This window comes from Engraulis encrasicolus, chromosome 16 (assembly GCF_034702125.1).
Source record: "Engraulis encrasicolus isolate BLACKSEA-1 chromosome 16, IST_EnEncr_1.0, whole genome shotgun sequence".
Classification (NCBI taxonomy): domain Eukaryota; kingdom Metazoa; phylum Chordata; class Actinopteri; order Clupeiformes; family Engraulidae; genus Engraulis; species Engraulis encrasicolus.
The window spans coordinates 3,001,832-3,018,958 of record NC_085872.1 but is presented as its reverse complement, the minus strand read 5'-3'; the positions used below and the strand labels follow the sequence as shown (position 1 = coordinate 3,018,958).

The window sequence follows — 17,127 nt, the reverse complement described above, 5'->3', positions numbered from 1 at the left end:
ACTGAAGACCTACGTGTGTATCCTTGGTAATCTTCACCAGGTTCTGGACGGCATTTTTGAACTCGCTGCCCGACATTGAGGAGATGACAACTGCGTACAGCTCAGCAGCCAACTCCCTCATGTCCTCCTTACTGCTGTTCATCATGCCCTTCAGCACAACAGAGAACACAAACAAGGATGAGAAACACCTCCTCTGAATTAATTCCCAAGACTGGTTGGAAATTTAGCAAAAGACAAAGGGCTCAATAAACACCATATTAGAGATACTCCGATCAGCTATTTGGCCGTATCACCGATTACGATCACCAAAATCAGGATCTACCAATCACAATGAATTGTCTTTAAAACTAATTTAAGTTTTCTAAATTGAAGTAGACGAATCATAAACACAATTTGCCTACGTAACCTACCTGTATGTATCTAACATATGCAGACCTAGTCTTACATTTCAAATTGGAAATGTACTGTAGCCTATTCGCCAATCTATCAGACTAGAAATGTTGGCAATACACAGATTCAGAATTCTTCAATATCATATGAAATAAAGAGAACAGGATTGTATAATTGTAGAATAATTTGTATAATACTTAAGGGATGACCACCAAGTTGCTTTTTATTTTGGTTGAGTTGAGCGCATTGTTTAATTCAATATAATATGAAACATAATATTGCATAAAATTATTACACTATTAGGGATTGAACTGAAACTGAAATGTTAGAAACTTGGGGTAAACGTTGCATGGCTTGGCAAAATCAGACAATGTTGATGCAGATATGAATGGTGAATATGAAGGGGAATGCGCACAAGTTTAGTAAAGATGCATTCTTTAGCCACTGATTTTTAACAATGCTCAGAGCCAGTGCCCCTATTATGGGAAGTGCCAGATGTGAATGCAAAACAAAAAAAGTCGCGCAAGGAATATATTAATATCTGATGATAAGCTTTTTGAGCGGCGCCTTATTGGAGTTGCCGGCCAATCTATTTGTAGGCAATATCGGCCGATCATGATCGGCGGCTGATTGATCGGAGCATCTCTGCACCACATGGACAGAAACGGTGTAACCACAAATCTGCATATATATGGCTGGCAGACCTCTGCAACTTTGATGTAGAATAATTACCCTGATCCAGTCAATTTGCCCAATGAATTTGGGGGCGAGTTTGTGAGGGCACACAGACACCACCTCCACCAGACAGTACATCACAGGAATTCCTGTAGAAGAATAGAATAGAATAGAATAGAACGCCTTTATTGTCATTATACAAAGTATACTGAGATTTGAGCTTCCCTACAAGGTGCACAGTTCTTTACAGATGAACATTGTCCAGTAAGTGTGAGTTCATTGTTGTAACAGCTTTGGGGAAGAAGCTGTTCTTCATCCTATTGGTTCTGGCTGGTAATGCCTTGTAGTGCCTGCCAGAGGGCAACAGTGTGAAGAGATGGAAGCCAGGATGTGTGGGATCTTTAATGATACTCCTGGCTCTACTTAGGCAGCGGGAGTTGTAAATGGTGAGTATGGGAGGCAGGGGGCAGCCTATGATCTTTTGCGCTGTTTTGGTCACCCTCAGCAGTCTCTTTCTGTCAGCCTCAGTGCAGCTTGAGTGCCACACTGACACTGTGTAGGTCAGTAGGCTCTCTATGGTGGAACGGTAAAAGGTCACCAGCAGGCTTGAGTCTAACTGTAGGGTTCAAATGTGTGGAAAGGATTACAAAGGGTTCACACGGTCATACATCTTTGAGAGAAATATGAGGTTGGAAGCATAAGAAGCTAGAGAATGTCATTATCTAAATCCAAGCTTAAGACACACCTCTTCACGGTCGCGTATTCATCACACCACTGACATGCACTTACATTCTTTTAATTACCTCCGCCAAGGAGGTTATGTTTTCAGTCTTCTTGGTTTGTCTGTCTGTTTGTTTGTCTGTCTGTCTGTCTGCCTGATGGTTTGTCTGTCTGTTTGTCTGTCAGCAGGATAACTCAAAAACGTACGGACACATACTGTAGATGTATTGCTGTACAAATAGAGAATGTGTCACCATCACCATTGGCATCACTGTGGGTTATTGTGCTCCTTTCCAATTTGGCAATGACACTAAACACACACCTACTATGGCCAATTCAGATTTTCTGAAGAGGTGAGTGATTCAGTTATGACATTTAAGTTATATAATTAAACTAGCCGTGGCCTAGTGGTTAGAGAGTTGGTCTTTCAATCCAGGGGTTGCAGGTTCAAATCCCTCCTGACCTCTCCCTACATCTCCATCCATGGCTGAAGTGCCCTTGACCAAGGCACCTCATCCCACATTGCTCCAGGGACTGTAAGTCACTTTGAATAAATGAAAGTGTCAGCTAAGTGCAATGCAATGTAATGTAACCAACTTTTCTGTGGTAAGCTTTACAGATTTTAGTATTAACGAACGTAGTAATAATGGTCACAGATGAAACGCTTACCTCCGACGGCAGCCACCAGCTGTTGCAGAAGGTCCATGTAGACCTGCACAGGGTTGGCCTCGTCCCCTTTGGGAGGGGGCTCCACAGACAGCAGAGTCTGGACGTAGCGGCCGATGGCAGGAGAGTCATCCTGCTGGCTAACTGGAGTCTGCGCGGTGGGAGTGGCCCCAGCACTGTGAGCCAAACACCTTCGCAGATACATCATGATCTGTGTGTACGAGAGAGAGAGAGAGAGAGAGAGAGAGAGAGAGAGAGAGAGAGAGAGAGAGAGAGAGAGAGAGAGAGAGAGAGAGAGAGAGAGAGAGAGAGAGAGCAAATGTTACCCTAGAGCAGATGTGTAGGGCCATTCTCTGTACAGCAGCTGTAGAAGTGCAGAACAGCAATTCAACTGGTACAATAGCAGGGCTTCACGTGACACCACAAGCACCCAAGTCAGTTAAGGGGACCTCTTCACTGCGGTTCTGCTGCCTAGAATCATTGCGTTTTGCGTATTTTACAGAAGTGCACACTTTAAGAGTCAAGTGAAGGTAGTCTTTCACAACATTGCACAAGACGGATTTTAATCCATGCAGTCAGGAGAAACAAGATGCCTATGCAATAAAACCGGGCAGCCGTGGTATAATGGTTAGGGAGTTGGGACTGTAGATCACAGGGTTGGAAGTTCAATCCCCACCCTTACCAATCTTTTCCTGCCTGCATGACTGAAGTGCCCTTGAGCAAGGCACCTACGGTAACCCCACAATGCTCAAGGGTCTGTAACTAATACCCTGTATCTAAAATAACTGTCGCTTTAGATTTTAAAAAAACGTGTCAGCTAAGTGTAATGTCATGTAAAACATTCGGAAGTTGCCCATCATAGTTTTTTTTACTAGATCTACATCACTACACCCAGTAGTAAAACAGTAAAACACAGCCTAGATAGTTTCTTCACATATACTGTAGTATGCTATAGAAAAGGAATTGAAATGACCGGTTCCTCACATATCCTATGTGTTAACAAAGACAGCAGGCATTACTATACAATGTAGCTATGCTGTTAGTGCAGTAAATTCAATGTTTTTGACACGAAACACTGTGCAGGTTAGCCTACTGCAAAAATACAGCATAATTATTTACAGTGTAGTATTGTGAAGGCATTGTAATGGCAGTTTACCCCCCACCCCCATCTGGAGTATTGGAATATTCATAGCCTCGATTGTCAGAAAGTTCTAGAAAAAACTATCAGCTACGAGATATGGGCAATGTCCATTACATTTTCAAACTAATTGCACATGCTTTTGCCTTGATACTGGCTCTAAATCATTTCAATAAAACCTGATCCTCCATAGCCGTTTACTTCAGAGCTGCATAGCTGCCCACCATGACTTGCTCATGCGCCCTTGTGGTCACGTGACTGAAACCCTGCTGTTGCATTTAGTAGCATAATGAATTAACCTCTTCAAAAGCTGAGGGGTTGAAGGGAAGGACAGTCTTTCCAACTATGTGCTTATCTGGCGTTTTGATCCTCTCGGCAGCCTGATGGACAAAAAAAAAAGAATACAAATTTGGTCAGGGAGTGGGGCCAATAGTGCTCAATGCATCAACGATAATTGCACAATGAGTCATCCTTACCTTCTCTTGAATATAGCGAACCATCTCAGGGAAAGATGGCATGGGGGGCTTGGCACCCTCCTTCTCAGACTGCTCAGAAGGTAAAGACCGCAAGACACGCTGCGCTTCACCATGAACCTCCTCTCGCCTAGTCAACACACGGTTACACTTTATAATAATGTTGTCTGCTTATAATGCATTAATAACACTTAGCAAAATAGTGAACAAATTATGAACAAAACATAAACGAATGATTGTAAATAACTGTGGAATGTTATTTTATCATTTTAAATTTATGAAATAATTGCCAGATGAATAAAAATACCCTGTTAAAAGGTTTGTAAAATCTTGATCATATTATTTGTAGATAATTTCCAAAGCACGAATAAAATGTAGTTAATAATAAAAACATATATTACTTTTTCATCATTGGTTAATTATTTACTAAATCTTTATAAGCAGACATTATAAATTGTTACCAAACACACACATACACACGACTGGGAAATATTTAGGCTTTAATAGCACAAAAGCAATCACAAGTTCATAACCATTTGTCTAAATATAGAAGTAGATACTGCATAGTATATGAGGGCAGTGTTTCCCACAGAAATTTTGGAAACTATGGGGGCAGCCGGGGTTTATTTTTTTTTTGGGGGGGGGGGGGGGGGGGTTAGGTCTTCTCACACGGGCCTTTTTTTTTGGGGGGGGGGGGGTATTCTTGCAGCGTAAATGCAAAACGGCAAAACAATGACTACAGTATGACAAACTGTACAAACTGTAGGCCTGGGCCTATATTTCAGCCATTTATATTTTGAGAAATAAGGCTACATAAGATTTTACCCATGACTTGTATAATAGTAGTACATTGTCATTGTCAAAAAATGCAGTACAGTGAATAATTTCTGTTTACAACACAGTTTCATTCATCCCTCATGCAGGGGTCTGGGAAACAATAATAAAACAAAATAGGAGCAGAGATAAGAATTTAAGAGCACTGTGAAATTGTTAACGCATAGACAAAAAGGGTCTTAGAGGGTAGGCTATGCCTTTTCCCCCACACATATCTGTAGGCGTACACATTCTACATGAGGGGCGCTGGTCACAGGCCCCGTTTTTTCCAAATTCCTCCCATTAAAAGGGCTGAACAACATATTACACATTTATGTCTATATTCACATTCATTACACATTAATTTCTATATGCAGCCCGATGTCTCCTCTGCTGTGTCAATGAAGGTCTGTCACCAAACTCATTACAACTGTAAAACAAAGCCTAGGGAGTATTAGTAAACTCATCCCAACTGTCCCTTCTCTGAAGGTTTTTTATATTGCTCCCAAACCCAAGTAAACTACAACAACTTGACTAGGCTTTTGATCCCTGTCTTTCAAGCACTTGTGGTTCTCTCTATAGCAGGGGTGCCCAACCTTTTTTTAACCAAGATCTACTTTTGAAGTTGATGGTCTGCCGTGATCTACCAAGTCAAATTCAAGGATGTCAGTATGAAAATTTAAGACCACCATTTATTAATCACCATTATTATGAACAAAATGTTTTCAGTAGGCTAATATGGCCGTANCTTTCCAGTGTGTTTTTAAAGTGTGTTGAATAGCCTATCTTTACAAAGCAATACAGCACTGATAGTATGCAGAGATAATTTCAGTCATACACAAGTCATAAACAACTGAAACAATTTCAAAATGATAAACATTTGGTATATAAAAGGCACATAGGCCCTATTTATAAATATGATGAAGCATTATCATGCCTTCAGTGGTATAGGCTACAAATTAAAAAGGGCTCAGAAATTCACCATTTGTTATGGGTAAATAGTAGGCTACTATGAGAGAGAGAGAGAGAGAGAGAGAGAGAGAGAGAGAGAGAGAGAGAGAGAGAGAAATGAGAGAGGGGGGTGGAGAGAGAAAGAGAGAGACAGAGACACAGAGATACAGAGAGAGAGAGAGAGAGAGAGAGAGCAATGAGAGAACTCATTGGATTGGTTAACACCCCTGTTAAGTGTGACTTCTATGAAGGTTTTTTTTTTTTTCAGCTCTCTGGGACAGTAGCACAGCAAAGGCTTTCTATTGTGAGTTTGGCCAATCGTTTTGTCCACAACTGAAGCAAGAAACAGCACAAATTGAAGTGAATTCCATACATGTCAACAAACATTTCCCTTACACGCGGCACGCGATGTAAACGCAGTTAGCGATGATGCATGCGACTAGCGATTTGGACGAAGATCCTCGCATATCGGCGTGTCATAACGCATTGTTGCGCACATGTTCTGTTACTCACCCGATGTAGTTACACGTGTGCACACACGAATCAACTGTAATACCCTTATGGTCACTTCCTAATGCGAAGGAAATTCAAAATCGTAATTCAAATCGTTTTAACAAAAACGGATATCGTTAAAAAAAAAAAAAAAAGTTAAAAAAAAAAAAAAAATTTTTTTTTTTTTTTTTTTTTACATTTTCGTAAACTATGGCGGCCAAATTTAAACTATGGCGGGCCGCCATAGTTTCCTCAATGTATGGGAAACACTGGAGGGGATATGCAAGTCTGTATGTGCACTCACGGATCTCCTGCAGCAAGCAACAGCAGGTATCTGGAGGGAACGTGGTCTGGGGCAAACACCATGCTGGCAAACTTCACCGCTATCTGCCTAACCTGTACCTCCGGCTACAGCAGCAGGAGAGGGAGAGAGTGTGCCTGTTAGCCAATCAACAGATACTTTACAATACCAGCTAGAGGGGGAGGAAACAAGTTAGTAGCATACGCCCTTTAGAATGTCTTACATTTCAGTGTGAATTCATCATAAAATGTGGCCTTCATCTGTGATAATATACTTCTATATTTTATATTTAAACTATTTTCTTTCAAAATCAAAAGCCATTTTAACCACATTTCTCAAGAATGGTTAGTTGAATGGTAGTTCCTTCTTGTCATTTTCGTGAAGATCATACCATATTTTAGAACCAGTTCCAGTAGGAATGCAAGACATTTTAAAAGCCTTACTAACCTTTTCCTCCCACTGTAAATGCCAATCTATTTGATGCCCAGTGTTCTCTGATCAATACATGTTCCTGACAAGCTTTTAAACATCACCATATAGATGATATCCTCTTCATATTAGTGGTTTATGTCATGTTAGTTCCCAATACCTTGGTGATGTAAGCAGCCACTAGGGCCTCCATCAGGTTGAGCAGGGCTCCCTGGAGGTTGGCATACGCTCCCACCATCATGGAGAGAGCCTGCTGGATGGCCAGACGCACATCCGCCTCTTCCTACAAATACACAACAAGCTTGATTCACCACAACGTTAACATAAACCCCAACATAAAATTGCAACCAATTCTAATTGATGTGATTTAATGTGATCAACTGATTTTTTTTCACACTGGTTGATACACCAGTGGCCAGGATCCTCATGAAACAACAGCAGTACTGATTAAAGGGGTGGTTAGGGGATCAAACTGAGTGAACAAAGATGGGAGGAAAATGACATGCATACAAGAACTAAATTAATTCATCATCAAATAAGGGAGGTTTGTTCCTTTACAAACTAAATGGAAGAAATTATAAAAGTAATTACGCAACGTGGCAATGTCAAAGCTTCAAATGAAGACATTCTACTCTGAAATTGTATAATAAAGAAGCAAGCCAAACAAACAACAGCAACATGTGCACATCATCACACTGAAGGCATGTGTTTGATTATTTACTTCAGTGCTTGTGCAAGCCTGTGGACAGATAACAGTACAGGTACATAATTACAAAGGCGAACCAGTGTGTGACTGATACGCCAGGTAGGCAATACATACCTTGCACATTGACTCAAAAAACTGCTGCACCAGAGCAATGTCTTTTTTGAAGAGCTGTGGCATCCGGCTGTGAGGGGGGACAACATTCAAGAAGACAATACATAAACTTTATAATGTTAACTGTTTACCAGCTACAATAACAAGGGACAGTTTTTGGTGTAAATTGGAAATTGGAAAGTTGAGCGGCCAGATTGTTGAGTGGGCCAGATTAAATGCATAGGACTTTAACCAATGTAATCAGTCTTGAACCCATAGGGTGTTAGCACACAAGATTTGCAGCAAATCCGTGAAACCAAAGTTAAAGTCGTCAATATTGAAAGCATTCTCCAAAATCGAATAAGGTCCCTTCATCCTTTCCAAAATTATCACGTTAACACAGAATATCTGTGACTGCACATGCAGTGGCACTCGAGGCAAAACCATAGCCCAAGGCACCATGTCTCAGGGATTAAATAAATAGTTCACAGAAAAATATATTGTGTTGCCTGGAATGCAGTCTCCTCTCCCTAAACTACTCTTCCTATGTGCAAAAGTATAGATTTGTCTCAAAAATTAGATGGACTATTACCTTGACAGCTTGCCCACAGCTGAGTATGCCACACACAGTAACTTTGGATCCTGAGGGAAATAAAAACTGTCAGCAGCAGGTCAGCAGTACTCATATACACAAGTGGACAGGTACGCGCATGGTGAACTCACCTCCTTGTACTCATTAATGAGCTTGGTCAGGCCATTTAGCAGCATCAGGCCCAGAGGCTTATTGGAAGCAGGGCACCTGAGAGAGAGAGAGAGAGAGAGAGAGAGAGAGAGAAAGAGGGAGAGAGGGAGAGAGAGAGAGAGAGAGAGAGAGAGAGAGAGAGAGAGAGAGAGAGAGAGAGAGAGAGAGAGAGAGAGAGAGAGAGAGAGAGAGAAGTGACTTTAAACTTGCATAAAAAAAAATCTCACTCAGGGATGCTAACGAGAACAGTCAGAAAGACAGGTACAGTAAGAATTCTGCAAAGATTGAGTAGTTTTTACACCATCTACAGTTTATGTATAATTCGAAACACTACTTACACCATGCATATGTGATGTACAAATTGTAGAGTGAGAGACAGCAGTTTATTATTGGTGTTTGCTCCAAACAGGCCATCGTACACCACCTGCAAGACACATGGAAAGTTAATGAGATAGTTGGCTCAACACAGTATGCAAAGATGATTACTGATGTAATGCTAAATGCTCCCTCAAATCCACATCCAATCATAGACATCTATACACATCATTCCGACTCCACCAGGGGACACTTATCGTCACGCGTAGGGGGCTTAAATAGTCGCCTTGTCCTAGCACATATGCGGCTGCAAGGCTGCACATCGCTAGCCTGGCGACGCCATCCTATGTACTCCACCCAAAGAGTTTGGCTCCACACATTGTCTGGCAAAAGCCTCGAGCTCGGTACTCTCACCATTTAGCCAATCAGCAAACAGTTGAGAGTGGTGACGCAGTACTCATCCTCCAAGTCCGTTACTGATTGGTTAAGGTAACTACATTCACAATTTTGTTTTGTTATTTGTATGCTTTTGCGACGCTATATCGTTAACAGTCATGCTAATAAAGCACATTATGGGTTTTAATTTGAATTCGGAACTCCAATGAACTTAAATGGCAGAGTAAGATCAGACCATCTCCCACCCTCCCCGGAGACGGATTCCTCTTGGCTTTTGCCAGACTGTTTGACAGAGTCAACAGTCGGCTTTTCGCCCAGGGTAGCATATCGCCACTGTTATGCGTCAAATGCATAGCAAAACGCATCCTCTGAAGTTTTGATACTTGACGCAGGTTACGTGCATTGTCATCGGGGGAGATACTTGCGCCACTGTGGATGACACGTTAATATGCGTAAACAACGTTCGCGTCAACTACATAAACCTCCATGGGGGGGGGCAGATTCCTGTCGCCTCCCTTACCTGAATGTTGGCAGGAAAGCACTCAGCGGCCAGCCGTGAGCGCAAAAGATGAGGCAGAATCTTCAGCTTCACTCTGGTGCTCACGGGTTCATGCTTCAACTCTGGCTTCATGGACGATGCCTGCAGTCACAGAAATGTACAGTATGCATACTTAAGAAAACAACTTTCACTTCACCACCACGTAACTACAATCACCCCTACTAACAAAAACAGATTCTGTTAATCACATATGAAATATAGTTGCATCATACCTGTGTTTTCAGTGGAATGTCCCCCAAGTACACTTTGTACATTTTGTTGACGATGACCGGATTGTTCCAATCGATGATACTGAAACAGATCACAGTGACCGTGTCTAGCAACTACTTTCAGACACTTGGATATCACCATAAAATGCAAATGCACTTCATTTTATAACCTTTACCCACGACACATTGTATGAATTATTTTGCTATGGAGTCATTACATTATGTGCCATTTCACAGAGGAGCCTGTTACCTCTGTTTGCTCTTGAGCTCCAAGTCGGCTGCGGTGGCGACACTATGCCGAGTGTCACTTGAAGCAACAACCAGGTGGATCACCGTCTCAACTTCACACACCTGTCCGGCTTCGATGAATTTCACAATTCCAAGCTTACACTGATGGTGAAAAGCACATTTGACAGAAACCATGAATGGAGATGTCTTGCACCCACTAACAAAGTTGGCAGCAAGATCACATTTGTTGATATCAAGACTGAGGCATAACTGTTCCAGCTGCTATGTTAAAATCTATTTCGAGATGTTGTTCCTTCTCGAGACATCTTAAATCTCGATATATCGCCCACCCCTACTTTGCTGATAGCAAGACTGAAGTGTACCTGTTCCAGCTGCTCAGGGCTCCACTGGGTCTCTCCAATGACCCGCTTCACCCCATAGACACTCATGCCGGGGGGCGGCTGAGGCAGACCCTGCCCCCCTGCAGCACCTCCGGAGGCTGAAGGGCCAGCACCCCCTCCACTTTGGGGGGAGGGGGGAGAGGGACGAGACGGGGGCTCATTCAACACAAACCTGTACATTAAAAAAAATAAAAAATAAATAAATCAGATGAAAACATTACACTGCAGGGCACAAATAATGATTTTGTCCACTGAAGGATGATCAACAACCAAGAGCAAGCATCCACTGCACTACAAGGACTTATACGTACATCAGCAATAACAATTGATTTTTGGATATTATCTCTGATTTAAAAACAGTGGTCTAATATGGTAGCATGGCAAGCCAGACTGTAACATAAAAGTGATTGTCTGGTATTGTACGATTGGTGAAGCTGTGGATCCAGTTGGTGATCAAACGGTTTCAAATGGTTTAACTCAGTAAGCCTACACAAGGACTAGGCACACAGATTCAAACAGGCAATAACAGATGTGCACATCGTTATAAATAAAGGACAACTTTTGCATTATTTTGGATTATTTCCTATGGCGCAGTGGCTAGGCGCGTTACTAGGTTACTAGTTCTATATGGTGAAAAATCTACACAGCCTACAGTCTAATATGACGTAAGTATCCCCAAACTCATATGATCAACCTGTACCAAGGCAACTATGGGCTTCTGTCATAACACAGTCCAGTTATACACTTCTCTCAATACCTAAGTTGAAGAAACAAAGGCAAAGTTTCCAGGCTAATGAGTCTGGTTCTAAATGGTTCTATATACTACATGGCAATAACCTACAAGAACATTTACATTTATTGTAATGGATGGACAAAACATCTAGAGCACAGTACCCACATCAGTGGCAATATTCGACAGTTAAGCTCGCTACTAGCCACCCTGAAAATGAACTTCACGCAAGGTTACATGCCTCTGCATGTGGGGAAAAGGAGAAGAAATAATCGCACACCCCAAAATGCTCCATTGTTGTGATTTAATGAGAAAAAAATGGCACAACATTTGGACCAGCAAGGTCTTCTTCAGGTGACACCCCATTAGCGTTATTTGATATTCTGCACCCGCAGCAATTTGCTTTTTTAGGATGTGCGCGCACCTTACACTTTTTTACACGCCTCAGCATGCCCATACTACTGGTGACGCTGCTCAATATTTAACAGGTCAAGATAGTCTACCCAACTGTCCTATTTTCACTTTCTCAAACCTTCCCAGGATTCAAAACCAATTCATTTTCAATAGCTCAATGGAAATGGTTTCAGGATGAGAATCTATTTCATTTACCCAACAGCTGGACCAATGACAATGAAGTGAAAGGGATATCTGACTGTTGCTTCAACTGGCATACCATGCCATTTCGTGGGTCAGGCCTATCCTTGCACCCTCTGAAAAATGGCTTTACAAGTTGATTTTGCCAGACTAACACATGCAGAGAGTTTAAGTCATGATAGCCACCAGGCTAGATTACAACCACCATACTTGTTCTGGTTCCCTATTCTTAGGTATATGAATGCATGTCATGGTCAGTTGACTGAACACGAACACCATGGAAATTTGGGCGAAAGATGGATAAAACGGGACGCAACATTGATGAAATAAATAATGATCAGTGCCTATAATGACAACACAGACCAACGCGGTCGACTTCCAATCACAACATGAAAGCATATCAAGTTCAGACATTCTACACGGTTCAAACCTGATCCTAAACACTGAATCATCATAAAAACTCTTAACTGGAACTGAATGGAGGAGATACTGTGGATCATAGATCACAGATTATTCTTCTACCTTTCCTGACTGGTGCTGCTGCTTACCCATAGGGCATGAGGAGGACGTCCAGCATGAACTCCAAGAGCAGGTGGGCCGTCTTTGGCTTCTCCGAGAGCAGGAATGGCGATGGTTTGGAAGGGTCTGAGGAATACTTCATTTGGAACAGTGTGGGGATCAGCAGGCGGATCAGACTGCAGTGAAAGAAATAACACCATGCTTAGGAACAATTTATATAACACTGTGTAGTAGACCACAAGCGCACTATATTTCACTATCATGACACAAACAGTCATATTGCTCCAGAGCATCATGCCAACATATCCACCACAAACACTCGGTAGAACAAATAACATTTAAGATACTAAAAGACTGCATGTGAAAGGTGAACAATACCAAGATACTAGACTATAATAACGCTAAGAAGAGCCTTTACTCTGACCTGTCCTGCTGTGGCTGGGGCTTGCGTTCCATAGCCGTCAGAAGGGTAGGGGCAAGTTCACATTGCTTGCTAGTCTCTAGCCTTGGGTAGCCCATCTTGATGTAGATAATGGTGAAGTTAGTAACAAAGGACGCCGCAGCAGGGTCCTGGTATTGAAACAGCAGCGTCTCTACTGGTAACTGGATTTGGGGTCGACTCTTTATCCTCCTGTTCAAGTGGACCAGCAGCTCCATTACCTGTGTTAACAGCATGAACGCAGATCATACACAGATTTACAGTATGTGTGCAAATATGTATGTATTAGCAGAGCATAGACATCCGACAAATAACCTGACAATACCATAATAATACCTTTCCACAGCAGATTATGACAATTCATGATTACGATTGAATGAATGACTGAATTTATTAGGACTGGATTGTACAATTCAAAATGTGCTTTAAGGGGTGGTACAAAGACCACACACAGAACAACATTGAATAGGAAGAAAAAGTGAACAAATCAAATACTTTACATATCACTAGTGATGGCATACTTTGTGGAAATGACTGTGTTCTTTCCTTGTTTTTACATATTACAATCAATTACCACGTAGCTTCCAGACAATAACTTTGCCTTATGGATTTGACATTTACATACATGTACACACACATGCACACATACAGCTGTGTTACAATTATACTTGAAATTTAGTGAAAATGGGTTTGTTATGCGTGTGCGCACACATGTGTGTGTGAGTGTGTGAGTGTGTGTGTGTGTGTGTGTGTGTGTGTGTGTGTGTGTGTGTGTGTGTGTGTGTGTGTGAGTGTGTGAGTGTGTGTGTGTGTGTGTGTGTGTCAAATCCATGAATGCTGAGCAATAGTTTGAAATCTGTGTGGTAATTACTTGCTGTAATAAATGGTAGTAAAATATGAAATTACATACATCACAAAACTGCCCCCTTATTAGTGATCTGACAACGTGTTACCTCAAAACAACACCTTACCAGCTTATTAAAAACAGCAAGAAGCGCTCATGTGTTTGATCCTTGTACATTAACAGCTTGCGATCATCAAATTGTTTTTCAATTAATTGCCCATGTAACTGAGGTGTTCCTCTGCCACTCGGGGCACGAACCCGCCACCTCCTAGTCAACGCCCCAGTTTGGGTACGATACCGCTGAGCTAAAGGACCAGTCCGATAGCTCAGTGCTACCGATACTGTATGAGGCTTTGGGAGGGAGGTTTACTAAAGTTCCATGCCACACTCTGCTAGTTGGCCTCCGTTACACTCATCCCCTTAAACCTCTCCCATCCCGGGTCAACGGCACCAGTGTAACAAAGGCGGTCCTGCACAGTCCGCCACTCGGGGCTCAAACCCACCAGCTCCTAGTCACCACTCCAGTTCGGGTATGGGAGGCACAGCACGATACCGCTGAGCTAAAGGACCAATCCGATAGCTCAGCGCTCCCGATACTGTATGAGGCTTCGGAAGGGATCTCTACCAACGTTCCACGCCACACTCTGCTAGTTGGCCTCCGCTACACCCAGCCCATGTGAGTGTGATGGAGGTGTTCCTACACCAGTTCGTCCCCCTCGGGGATCGAACCAGCCACCTCGTCAACTACAAAGGTCAGGAAATGGGAGGCACAGTACGATACCGCTGGACTAAAGGACCAGTCCCCCAGTCCAATCGCATCGACACTGTATGAGGCTTTCAGGAAGGGAGTTTTACTAACATTCCACGCCAACTCTGCTAGTTAGCCTCCGTTACACTCTCCCCCTTAAACCTCACTCCCATCCAGGTCACGGCACCATTGTGACGGAGGTATTCCTGCACCTGTTGTCCCCCTCGGGGATCGCACCTGCCACCTCGTCAACTACAACGGTCCGGAAATGGGAGGCACAGTACGATACCGCTGGACTTAAGGACCAGTCCTCCAGCCCAGCGGCATCGACACTGTACGAGGCTTTCGGGAGGGAGGTTTACTAATGTTCCACGCCAACTCTGCTAGTTAGCCTCCGTTACATGAGCTTATGAGCATGGTCTAAGGATCCCAACCTTTTTTGTCTCACATACCCCGTAAGCCTTTTTGCTGTGCCATGTGTACCCCCTCATTCATGCTCTATATCTCTTTCCCAATTCCCAAACATCTTGCATGCTTGTTGTATGTGTTCACTTTTCAACAGTTTGGAGGGGGTTACAAAGCCATACCTTCTTTCTGACGCCCTCCTGAACACTTGAAAGTTTAAGTAGCACGGGAGGGAGGAACTTTGATATAGTGTCCTGAAGCTGTTCGTCTGTGTCAGCAAGGCCCAACCGCAGGAACACTCGCTCCAGTTGGTCTAAACACAACACATTAAGACACAGACATGAATGCACAGAGCATGTTTTATTTCTCATAATTCAAAACCATTCACACACTTTAAAGAGACATGAAAGAATCCCCCTTCCTAAACGACTACAATAATAATCTGATTCTTAGCACCTTGAATTCAAATGAACCTACTGGCAGAATAGACAGCTACACTACTTTTCAAGAAATGTGAACACTGAGGAAAAGTTCAAGTTAGACGTAGGTCAGCATCTGGCCTATAGGATTTTTATTATTATTACTATTATTATTATTATTATTATTATTATTTTATGTGATGCTTCCATGAGAGACTAAATCAGAAACCACTTGGATGTTCTAAGGTCCTACATGCTGTAAGGCACGGTCAACAGGCCTCAGCTGTCAACAGTAAGATGTGTCTTTTAAAAAACAATAATAATAATCAGAAAATATTTTTTCTCCAGGCAAGTGCTTATTTGATTTACGGATTGTGGCGAAAGCCCAACGCCAAGGACTGATACAAGAGCAAACTTGAGTTTTAGTAGCATTATGGTTCTACGTCATAGTTTAACATTCTTCTTCTCTTCCTGTAGCAGCTAGTTCTATTATCTCTGGTATTTCAATGCTAGGATTACTTCTAATTTAGACAAACGGTTATCCATGTCAAAAATGAATAAAATACACGCGGGCACGCACTGCCAAGCAAGTTATCTGGGGTAAACGTAAGTAGTGTTGGAGCCCTAACATTAACAAAAGGCAACCCACCCAATAATCAATTCTTTGCTCTCCTACGGACTGGACAAGAACATAAACGCCCAGGACGTAATTATAGCCAATCATACATTCAGATTTGCGAAATCATAACACTGTGTAAAGCCATTAGCTATAGTAATACCATTACATTTAAGTTTAGACGTTAGCCAACAGGCTAAGAAGCTAACTTCTCTGTATCCTAAATGTTGATATGGAGATACAAAAGTATATACTGTTTTCGAGAATCAACCATGACAATAACAACTTGTGTATCTGCACCACTAATCTGTTTCAGTACTGAAAATGGGGGACCAAGAAACAAATCTATTCCGTATTAAAGTGTGTCCTTTCACTTGAGAATTTGCACCATGACTGGGCACTGGGCCTTACCAAGCCGGGTTGAAAGCTAGCAATACATCTGAGATGGTAGGCTAACAAAACAATGCAACTCTTTAAACAATGTACATAATGTCCCAAATATCGCCCATTATACATGTCTCTTCTGATACATTTCAATGAATGAACAGTCGACACAGTCACTATAAGCAAGGCTCTTTCAAACTTACTAAGCTCGTCTTGTGCAGCCATGTTCACTGAGAACTCATGGACCACTCGCAGTGTGCCACTCCTTTCGATTTCCAATTTCAACCTCTGGAGAGAGATTCGTACAGCCAGCTAACGTTAGCGAATTGCTAGCTTAGTGAAGTCAGCGACACTAGCGGAAATGGCCGCCTCTCTATTTTCCCCAAATTAAAAGTTTCTTAATACTAGAAACAAATTGGAACAATGTAAACACAGTCTAAGTGACTCATACTCCCACATAAAATTTAACTCAACATCAAATTGAAAAATAAAAAGAGTTGTAGAAAGTAAAATAAATATTGCTGCAGATATTTAAACACCAGTAGTAGTTTATTATAGCTATGTAACATCATAGTAGCCTAATAGTGTTATAATTACATTTATAATAATAGGCCTACTTCTAGACTTAGGCCTATTTCTATTTACAACTCTGAGAATAAATGCATGGATTTAGCATAGGGTACACATGACATAACCTGGAAATATAGCCAGGTCCGGGTTAATGCTCAGTATGGA

At 42.1% G+C, this 17,127-nt stretch overlaps 1 protein-coding gene across 1 annotated transcript in view; it reads right to left on the bottom strand.

Annotated features, from left to right (window-relative positions):
* ecpas (Ecm29 proteasome adaptor and scaffold) overlaps nucleotides 1–16,677 on the bottom strand; it is a 30,417-nt gene extending 13,740 nt beyond the window's left edge. The window contains exons 1-19 of the mRNA XM_063218263.1: nucleotides 16,596–16,677; nucleotides 15,156–15,286; nucleotides 12,962–13,197; nucleotides 12,567–12,713; nucleotides 10,677–10,866; nucleotides 10,316–10,455; nucleotides 10,069–10,147; nucleotides 9,818–9,937; nucleotides 8,925–9,010; nucleotides 8,568–8,643; nucleotides 8,437–8,486; nucleotides 7,869–7,935; nucleotides 7,209–7,331; nucleotides 6,623–6,726; nucleotides 4,066–4,192; nucleotides 3,889–3,969; nucleotides 2,455–2,662; nucleotides 1,123–1,214; nucleotides 14–148 (exon numbers count right to left, since the gene is read on the bottom strand). Of these exons, the coding sequence (XP_063074333.1) occupies nucleotides 14–148; nucleotides 1,123–1,214; nucleotides 2,455–2,662; nucleotides 3,889–3,969; nucleotides 4,066–4,192; nucleotides 6,623–6,726; nucleotides 7,209–7,331; nucleotides 7,869–7,935; nucleotides 8,437–8,486; nucleotides 8,568–8,643; nucleotides 8,925–9,010; nucleotides 9,818–9,937; nucleotides 10,069–10,147; nucleotides 10,316–10,455; nucleotides 10,677–10,866; nucleotides 12,567–12,713; nucleotides 12,962–13,197; nucleotides 15,156–15,286; nucleotides 16,596–16,617 (2,214 nt within the window). The 5' untranslated portion in view covers nucleotides 16,618–16,677. The remainder of the gene's footprint in view (nucleotides 1–13; nucleotides 149–1,122; nucleotides 1,215–2,454; nucleotides 2,663–3,888; nucleotides 3,970–4,065; nucleotides 4,193–6,622; nucleotides 6,727–7,208; nucleotides 7,332–7,868; nucleotides 7,936–8,436; nucleotides 8,487–8,567; nucleotides 8,644–8,924; nucleotides 9,011–9,817; nucleotides 9,938–10,068; nucleotides 10,148–10,315; nucleotides 10,456–10,676; nucleotides 10,867–12,566; nucleotides 12,714–12,961; nucleotides 13,198–15,155; nucleotides 15,287–16,595) is intronic.
* Between the last annotated feature and the right edge of the window lie 450 nt (nucleotides 16,678–17,127).